We start from the raw sequence: 10,422 nt of genomic DNA, 5'->3' as shown, positions 1-10,422 counted from the left end.
TTAAAAAAACTGTTTTTACTGGTTTGATTTATTTTTTTAATTATTTATTTCTTTTAATTCGCAATGATGATGCCAATTTATCCGGGGGCCCCATGGGTGCCTAAGTTTGAAGGTGAAGATGGCAGTTTGAAGTATTTGGAATGGAAGGAGCAAATGCAAGGTCTGTTAGAAACAAATCATTTAACCGAACCCCAAAAAGTTAGGATTTTGATCGGTGGTTTGTCTGGGCTGCCAAAGCGAAAGATTAATGTGCTGGCTGATGATGAGCGTGATCGAGCAACAAAAATCTTTACAGTTCTAGATGGACTATATGTAAAGGAGGTTCCAATATCTGTTTTACGTTCTCAATTTTTTGGTTGTGTACAGAAGCCGGGCCAGTCCGTTCAAGCTTACGCCCTGCGCTTGAAGGAACTTTATCGTAAGCTCCAGCAACAGGGTGAGGGTGAAGCGCCTACTGACGTTCACTTGAGGGACCAGTTCATGCTTGGCCTTGAGGATGGCACCTTGCTCCGAGCACTAAAAAGAGAGGTACGTCTAGCACCCCAAACTACCTTCAATGCACTGCTTCAGGAAGCCCTCCTCCTGGAAGAAGAAATGCCCCCAAGATGGCCTGAAGCAACATGTGCTGCTGTAAGAGAGCCGAACCACCCTAGACCTCAACAGCAGGGGGAGACATGGAAGCAGGAGTTAAAAAGGGAAATTGTTGAGGAGCTCAAGGGCCAAATAAAGGATGTTGCACGTGAGCTCATTCAGGAGTTGAGACTGGCCAGCCCTCCACACATACCTGTGTGCCGCAGCAGCGCCCCCGAGCCCGACCTGGAGACGAGTTATCAGAGGGGACGTCCGCTTAACAGATGGGATGAAGGAGGCAGGCCCATCTGTAGAAACTGTAACCAGTCTGGTCATATTGCCAGGTTTTGTAGGACACCCCCTGTTACTCAGCCGGCTTTAAACTAGGCCACCCTACTGTTGAGGCCCATGCAGTGGGGTCTGGGGGGGAAGATCTGAGGGCCGCTACAGCCTTGGTGGGAAACTGCCCCTATGTGGACGTGTATGTAAGTGGAGTTAAAATGGAGGGACTTTTAGACACTGGTTCACAAGTTAGTCTTATTCGGCAGAGTTTATTTTTCAAACATTTTCCAGATCATGCAGTAAACAATGTGCCGTCATACATCAAGCTCAAAGCGGCCAATGGCCTTAAGATCCCCTGCATAGGCTACGCACTAATGGACTTTAACATAGAGGGTGTGGAAATAAGTCAAAAAGGAGTTTTTGTTGTCAGTGAAGAGTGCTCCTCCAACTCATTTATAATTGGCATGAATGTGATCAAACCGTGTTGGGATGCAGTTTTTAACAACCCCGAGAAGCCCCTGTCTTTTACTTGTGAAAGCCCAAGGTCCCAGCAGGCATGGAGGGAAGCCTTCGCCCTCTGTCGGAGAACTGCTGTCAGCACAGAGGATGGGTTCAAAGGATACGTGTGGCCGGCTCAGCGACGAGGATTCAAGATCCCTGCTCGAAGCGAGGTTGTCGTCTGGGGACGGGCTCGAGCTGGACCAGCTGGGAAGGACTACTGTGGCCTGGTTGAGGCCCTTGAAGAACCAAATGCTGTTTCTGTGGCTCGCACACTCACTGTTGTCAAGAATGGAAGGACCCTTATCCGTGTGAGAAATCTGAATAACTTTCCCATCACTCTAGGACGATACCAACGTATTGGCCGCTTGTACCAAGTAGACGACGTTGATGTCCGTGGTGCCCGTGACGTTGACCTGACCCCCAACAGCGACGGTGAAGTAGAGGTTGGGCTGATAGAGGCAACCGATGAACGTGAGGATGCGTTTGATGTCCAAGAGTTGGTTGATGGATCTGACTTGACTACAGAGCAAGCTGGTAGGTTGACCGCGCTAATACAAAAGTGGGAGAAAGTGTTTTCCAAACATGAGGAGGACTTTGGTAGGACGGATGCCGTCACGCACACCATCCCAACTGGTGATGCTGTCCCAATTAGGGAGCGATTTAGACCATTGCCGCCACTCATGTACAAGGAAATGAGGTCACTACTAGCGGACATGCTAGATCGGGGGGTCATCACAGCAAGTTCTAGCCCCTGGTCTGCCCCCATCGTCATGGTCAAGAAAAAGGATGGGAGCTGGAGATTCTGTGTTGATTACAGAAGATTGAACTCTGTTACCCACAAAGACGCTTTTCCTCTTCCGAGGATCGAAGAGACTTTGACGTCCCTCTCCCAAGCTGAATGGTTTTCAACTTTGGATCTCTCCTCTGGGTATTGGCAGGTAGAAGTGGACTCTAAGGATAGGGAAAAGACTGCCTTCACCACGCCCCTAGGCCTGTACGAATTCCAGCGCATGCCGTTCGGCCTCTGCAATGCCCCTGCGACATTTCAGAGGTTAATGCAGCAGTGTCTAAGCGGCCAAATTACAGAGTCCCTTCTAGTGTACCTAGATGATATTATTGTGTACTCACCTGATTTTGACACTCACTTACAGAATTTGGAGGAGGTCTTTGAGAGGCTCTGGAGGCACGGGTTGAAGCTGAGGCCAGACAAGTGCAAACTCCTCCAGCGAGAGGTAAAGTTTTTAGGACATGTAGTAAACCAGGCTGGTGTGATGCCTGACCCAGACAAGATAACGGCTGTGACAGAGTGGCCCATCCCAACATCTGTGAGGGAGGTGAGGGCATTTTTGGGTTTAGCCGGTTACTACAGACGCTTTGTTAAGGGGTTTGCAAAGATCGCTCGCCCATTGAACAACTTACTCACTGGCATCCCCAAGAACGACAAACGGTCTTGTACAAAGAGCATTGATTGGACGCCTGAATGTCAAACCGCATTTGATCAGCTGAAGGAGGTTTTAACACAGGCCCCCGTTCTAGCCTACGCAGACTACACCAAGCCCTTCAGTTTGTACACTGACGCGAGCTATAGTGGGCTTGGTGCTGTGTTAGCTCAGACCCAAAATGGCAAGGAGCGTGTGATTGCATATGCAAGCCGCAGTTTACACCCTGCTGAAAGGAATGATTCGAACTATAGTTCGTTCAAACTGGAGTTATTGGCGCTTAAATGGGCTATCACTGAAAAATTTAAAGATTATCTAACAGGGGCCAAATTTACAGTGTTCACAGACAATAATCCCATAGCTCATTTACAGACTGCTAAACTTGGGGCTGTCGAACAGAGGTGGGTCGCCCAGATGGCCTCCTTTGATTTTGATGTGAAATACAGGGCAGGACGAGAGAATGTGAATGCAGACGCTCTGTCCAGGTTTCCTACAACCCCTGCCCAGAAACGAGCCGCCACCAATGTTGCCGCCGTGGTTACATCTGCAACTGCCCTTGACCAAGGAGACTCCACCGCTATGGAGCCCGGAGAGGACTGGAGGGCTCTGCAGGAGGTAGATCCGGACATTCAATGTGTGAGGAGGTACGTGCAGAAAGGAATTGTGCCAAACAAGGATGAGAGGGATGGATTCGCAGATCGAGTGAAGAGGCTCTTACAGCAAAGGAAAAGACTGTGCTTGTACAAAGGGGTTCTGTGTCGAAAAATGGTTGATCCCCATACGTGTGAAACCCGTTTCCAAATTGTGTGCCCAGATTCCAGCTGTCGGGACGTGTGGAAGAAGTGCCACGAGGCAGCTGCTCATGCGGGCACAGAGAGGACTCTCACTCACATAAGGCGCCATTTCTTCTGGCCAAGCATGGAAAAGGAGGTACAGGGCTTTCAAGCAGAGTGCATCGTTTGCACCCTACAAAAAGACAGAACTGAGCCCAGGGCCCCACTAAAACCTATAGAGGTATCATATCCCCTCGAGGTGGTAGCCCTTGATTATTTGTCATTGCGTCGCCCTAATGATTCTTATCAGAACATCTTGGTCATGACAGACATGTTCACGCGCTATTCCTGGGCTGTAGCTACTCGTGATCAGACTGCTAAAACTACCGTTCGTGCCATTTGGACTCGTATTATTCAGCCTTTTGGCTGCCCAGCTCGGTTCCACTCAGATCAAGGGCCCAACTTTGAGTCAGAGCTCATGAAACAGTTGTGTAGCATGTATGGCATTTCTAAGAGTCGAACCACGCCATACCATCCAGCGGGAAATGGCCGTGTTGAGAGAATGAACCAAACCCTGCTAAATATGCTTCGAAGCCTGGAGCTAGAGAAACAGAGCCGGTGGCCTGAGTACCTCCCAGAGTTGTTACACGCCTATAACAATGTTGTTCATAGTGCCACTGGGTTTGCTCCATCATACCTAATGTTTGGTCGACACCTTAGACTGCCTGTTGATATGAATCTGGGGGTTGTGGATCAGCACCTGCGGTATGACTTGGAGGGGTGGGTTGCCGGACATCATCAGAAGCTGTCACACGCTTATGATTTAGCTCGCAAGAAGATGGCTGATGCCGCTAAACACGAAAAAGATTACTATGACCGGAAAGCCAAAGCAACCGCCCTATTACCTGGGGAACGTGTGTGGGTGCGTGACAGAAACAGACAAGACCATGGTAAGCTCCACAGCTGGTGGGAGTCGAAACCCCATGTGATAATCGGTCTAGTTGGGGACTCTGGTTTAGTCTATCGTGTCAGACCAGAGAATGGGGGAAAGGAGAGAACCTTACATAGAAATGCTCTTAAACCTTGCATTGCTCCAGCCATTGAACAGCCCAATGAACACTCAAATGCTGGGCCAGAGACCTTAGGACAGCCCTTGGTGTTATATTATCCTGTAGAGAATGCCGAACCTGAACTCGAAGCTGCTGAACCTGAACTCGAAGACGCTGAACCTGAACTGGAACAGGAACCCCGTCGATCCACTCGGACCACCCAAGGACAATGCCCTGCTCGTTATAGAGACTAAGATGTTGGTTCAGAGACTGGAACCATCAAAGTCTGGGGGGGTGTGGGACTATGGACCTCTTTTATTGTGTTTTGTTTGTTTTATTTGCATGTTTTTGCTGTGATTTTATTGGTTGCTGTGGACATTTTTTTTAAGTGAGGCCATCCCCACTACCTGCAGTCTTCAGAGGCGAACATGAGCACACCTGAAGCCAATCGGACTAATCAGGGCTGCAGTGTGGGAGGGAGGGATCCCAACATTTAAGCAGGGCAGGTGTGGAGCAGCGAGGCACAGCAGAGGGGACGGAGGCCAGTCCACGCTGCACAGGAGGAGCGAGGCAGTGAGTGGGACAACACCAAGAGGGCCGACAACACGACCCGCCGGAGGCCGCCAGCACCCAGCACGCAGCTCCAACAGCGGCAGGGTCTGATCCCTGCCTTGCCTGTGAGTAGCCGCTGTTGAGAGGGGGGGTGCTACCGGGGCGGTGCAGCCTCGGCTGTGGGGGATCGACAGCCGTGGGCTCTTTCTGGCCGTGTTGCGTCTGCCTGCAGGGGGTCGCTGCTGGTGCGACCGGACCGTCCAGGGGAAGCGGGAGTAGGAGTCACTGGCCGACGATCCAGGGTGGGCTCAAACCGACGTCCCGGCGGAGGTCCACACGAAGTTTAACCAGCGCAACGATTAGAGGACCTGGAGCAGGCCCCTCAGGGATTGACGACAGCTGTGTTTTTGTTTATTTTTAATTCTTTTGGAGGACTAACCCTATTTTTAATTGAACTTTATCTGTAAACGTTATCTTTTTTTTTGCAATAAATTACACTGCAATTTTAAGCTTGTTGTTATTGCACTGCTCACCCCTGGGTCAGAGCCTTGGTTTAACGGGTCCTAGTCCCTCCACTAGGTGGCGTTGTCGAAACAACTTTAAGTTAACTTATTTGTAACCCCCTCGGCCACATATGATTTCTGCGATCATTACCACTAAGGCTAAACTAATGGCTCCAGTTACCACTGAACATTTTCACTGTTATCATTATCAATGTCTTTACCATGAACATTACTGTGACTGTCACTGTCAGTGGTGAAGCCATTGTTACACTTCTGATCAACACAAGATTGTTGCTACGTTTACCATTAAACATTGCTGTTACCACTGAAGTTGTTGCCAAAGTAATAGTTATTCTCACAGCACTACTGTGACAGTAAAGTGTTGAATGGAAACTTGTTCTCACCTTAAATATGGAGTCCAGATGTGTTTGATGCTGATGGGCGGAACCTCCAGGGAGAACCTGGGAGCTCTGCTGGCTGACGCTGCAGAAACATGTTGGCCCTCATTTATCAAACGATCTTCCAAACGGTGTATATCTGAGCGGTGAGCTCATCGTACGACGGGGCTGCGTGGCATTACAGAAACTTCTGTACCTCGCCGATCTCAGCGTTTCAGTGATGCGGCGGCCGAATCTGATCGTCATTAACATGTTACACCGTGAAATATTCATGGTTCTGAAGCCCCGCCCACTGAGGTCAAACACAGAAAAAGAGTGATTTTGGCGAAAAAAGAAACGTTTGGGAGCTGGAAATGGATCCTGTCAGGTCTGAGGTGGAGGTGAATCAGGAGGAGGGAAGAATAAAAACTGAAATTAAAGGGAAAAACGCTATCTGGAGGAAGCTCACGGTGGCGGTGAGCAGCGTCGCCTGGACGAACGGACACCGGCTGAGGTCTGAACAGATTATAGGTCCGTTAATTTAACCCTGATATTACAGATAATGAGGCTGACTCACGTTACACAGCTCAGAGTTTTATTGTTTCGTTCAATTATGTCTCAGAGTCAGACAGCAGCGGCACCGCCGCCCGGTCTCCTCCCCACAGCGGGGACGGTCCCACCGAGACACACACCCGGCACCAGACCTGGTGCCGAGCAGGACCCCGGACCGAACGGGACACAGGACCGAACAGGACCCGGGACTCAGGCCACCGAGGGCGGCACGTGCCCCCCGCTGCCGGTGCTGCTTAAATGAAAGATAATTTATCCTCTGTCTGTATTTAATCTCCCTTTAGTTCATGTGTTATTTTCTAGGTTACTGGCATCACATCACTGATTAAATAAATCATTTGCTAAACTTCAGGGTTTATTTACATTTCAATAGCGGTTCTTCAGGTCCTGTCTCCTCCGTCCAGACTCCAGACCCAGTGGAGGCCCTGCTGGTTCTCACATCCTCTTGTGGTGCCGGCGCATCAACAGTAACTCTATCTGCAGTGCAATATTGTGTAAAACTGCCTAAATAAAGTCACACACCTTTTCGGGGATGAACAGGAACAGCAGCGTTTCCCCTGCTGGATCTGAGCGTCTGAAGCTGCAGCTGTTCGTCTTTGCGCACTGTTAAAACTGCCTCCTCTCCGTGGCAGGATGGACCAGCGGAGTTATTGAAAGTTAAAAATCCTTTATTAATCCCACAAGGAAGAAATATATTAGATATTCCGTAAGGGCATCACTTTATTTTATTTTATTTTATTTTTTTAAATCTGTACTGAATGTGTGCTGCTTGTGATTTGTCACGTTTGAGTTAGAGTTATTTTCACGCTCCGCCAGGTTTCTCTGCGCTGCACCGCAAGTCTGCACTGACTGAAACTTGCGTACACGATGTCAGAGCTGTCATGAGATTTCATCTTTCTGAATGATCATGATCAAATTGATAAATGCTGAACCCATCTTTCATATGGATGTACGACGGGTGTACGCCCGTATACCGCCGTACGACCGTTTGATAAATGAGGGCCATTGACTTTGTTCAAGCTACTGTTATGAGGATGGATCCTGACACAAACACTGATTCTCACCCCTCGTCATCAGGTCCTGGTCCTGATTTAAAGGTAGTGGGATGAGCCATAGACCGGTCACTCTTCATGGACACACAGCTGGACCCAGAGTTAGACCTGAAAACAAACAACATCAGGAACAGACTGAGTGGAAAAATGGAGGAACATTGGAGAAGAAACAGAAGAATTGGGACTTTCAGACTGATTCTAATGATTCTATGAGTCAGAACTTCGTCAAAATACTGTGAGGTTTTGTAATATTCATAAACTTTAGCAGTATTCCAGGACACAAACATAAAAATGTATGGAAAACAAAAAAAACCCAATATATAAGGAATATTTTATCAAGGCCACAATGCAGGAGGCTCATATAGGGATAAATGCACATGTACACACACGTACACACACGTACATACATGTACACATATGTACACACAAGTGCATACACTTGTTGTTACATCAATACTTCATAATCTTATGAAATACAATTAAAACATTTGAAAAGGTATGATCTTTATTTTAAGATGTAATATATAAATGCAGACAGACAGACATGCAGATTGATTTCTTCAGTGATTGATTTACAACACAAGAGAAATAAAAATCTTCCAGCAGTATGAGTACACTTCTGAATTGAAAAAAAATAAATAAATATTATTGGGAAAATAAAAAATGATGTTATTTAATGCAAAGAGGAGCATTTGTGGGTAATTATCCTTCCAGGGCTACTTTCGTCTCTCCCGTGCCCAGTTTGACGACCTGCTGGCCCCAGTGTTGCCAACTCCCCAGTAAGAAAAGTGGCTATTGGCTGCTCTGCTCCTCTCTGCTCTGACTGCAGCAGGGGGCGCTGCTGAGACTGACCGCTTGTGAGAGCTTTGGGACGGGGTAGGGGCTCACGCAGCACCCTCTGCTCATTGAGGACAGCAGCTGCAGAACGAGACGTCCTGTCACGTCTCCAGAGCTCCAGGAAAGGTCGCTAGATTTGTTGCTAGTCGCTTTTCAGTTCAGTTCAGTTCAGTTCAGTTCAGTTTATTCATTTGTCCATTGCAGGGCGATTCAATGTGCAGTAAGTTCACGTTCATACATAACATAAATATACAAGACAACATAAAAGCATAACAAACCTCGGTGCATAATCAGCTCCAGTACAAATAAAAAGCAGATCAGCAAGGTGGACCCATAAAACCAAGCTGTGCGAAACATTCCAGACGGCAAACCAGAAATGACAAACCACTGTCAGCAAATGTGCAGTAGTTGCATAGTAAAGCATGGAGACTGGTAGACATGCTGTTACTTCCTCTTCTTCTCGGCATTTAAAGCGCAGATGGTGAGAGGCACAAAGGAAAATTTATATCTGTTTTTAGTAGCTAGAGGGACAGTGAAGCGGAGGCCAGAGGGAAGGAGCTTATACTCCTGATGCAGAGGGTGGGTTTTGTCTCTGCAAATGTTCTTGGCTTTCTTAAGCAGCTGAATATTATAAATTTCCTCCAGGCTGCTGAACTTCACCCCGGCTACTTTGGAAGCAACACGCACAATTTTCCCTAAGGAGTTTTTGTCCTTAACAGTAAGATTACCGAACCAACAAAGGATACAAAAGGAAATAACGGACTCGATATAAGCACAGTAAAACATTTTCATCAGGCCTCTGTCTACCTGGAATTTAGCGAGCTTCCTCAGACAAAATAGGCGCTGCTGACCCTTTTTACAGAGCATGTCACAGTTCTCATCAAATTTGAGCGAGTTATCTATTATAGTGCCCAGATATTTGTAGCTGCTCACCAGTTCAACTCCCTGACTGTGAACGACACTGCGATGAGGAACCTGAGTCGTACGTCTGAAGTCAATACAGACTTCCTTCGTTTTAGTAACGTTGATCTGTAAAAAGAAATCATCGCACCAGGATACAAAATCGTCAAGTACCTGGCCGTGGCTGACCTCCTCATCAGGGAGCAGGCTGACTATAACAGAGTCATCCGCATACTTTATAATGAATCTGTTTGTGTGACGACTACAACAGTCATTAGTATACAAAATGTAAAGAAGTGCAGACAGAACACAGCCTTGAGGTGAACTGGTTGAGGATGATAAAAGGCTGGACAGTGTTCCATTCACTCTGACTTGTTGTGATCTGTTAATGAGGAAGTCAAGAATCCAACCCACAAGACTCGCATCTAGACCAAACAAGTCCATGAGTTTCTCTACTAGGATGTGAGGCTGGATCGTGTTGAAAGCTGATGAAAAATAAAAAAAAAGCAATCTGACATGATTTTTGCTGCCCTCGAGATGTTTGTATACCAGGTTGAGTAAAGTAGCTGTGGCATCTTGAACACCTCTATTGTTTCTGTACGCGAATTGGAGGGGGTCTAGTAGATGCTCGGTTTTTGCTAGTATCTCCATTTTAACTAATTTCTCAAACTGTTTCATTACTGTGGAGGTCAGTGCCACCGGCCGAAAATCATTCAGTGTGCTGGGATTTTTTGTTTTAGCAACAGGTACCACAATAGACTGTTTCCATAGAGATGGCACAGTCTGAAGAGAGAGAGAGATGTTAAAGATATAGTTGAAGATAGGGCCAAGCTGTTCAGCGCAAGTTTTTAGTAGGCGACCGCTTATATGATCAGGGCCTGGGCTTTTCTTTGGTTTACATTTTTTGAAGCACTTAATTACATCTTCCCCTTCAAAGAAGGGGTTTAAAGGAGGAGCAGATGAGAGGCGTTTTTTCAGCTCAGTGTGTTTTCTATGGAAATCAGAATCATCGAATCT

General features: G+C 47.3%; 1 protein-coding gene across 1 annotated transcript in view; it reads right to left on the bottom strand.

The window, feature by feature from the left end:
* Window positions 1-749: 749 nt before the first annotated feature.
* The window catches only part of LOC115391080 (GTPase IMAP family member 7-like), a 42,323-nt gene continuing 32,650 nt past the window's right edge, over window positions 750-10,422 (bottom strand). The window contains exons 3-6 of the mRNA XM_030095178.1: window positions 7,681-7,776; window positions 6,074-6,152; window positions 1,708-1,802; window positions 750-816 (exon numbers count right to left, since the gene is read on the bottom strand). Coding sequence (XP_029951038.1) covers window positions 750-816; window positions 1,708-1,802; window positions 6,074-6,152; window positions 7,681-7,776 — 337 coding nt within the window. The remainder of the gene's footprint in view (window positions 817-1,707; window positions 1,803-6,073; window positions 6,153-7,680; window positions 7,777-10,422) is intronic.

This window comes from Salarias fasciatus, chromosome 6 (genome assembly GCF_902148845.1).
Source record: "Salarias fasciatus chromosome 6, fSalaFa1.1, whole genome shotgun sequence".
Classification (NCBI taxonomy): Eukaryota; Metazoa; Chordata; class Actinopteri; order Blenniiformes; family Blenniidae; genus Salarias; species Salarias fasciatus.
Note: the sequence above shows the minus strand (reverse complement) of the source record. Positions and strands in the feature narration are given on the sequence as shown.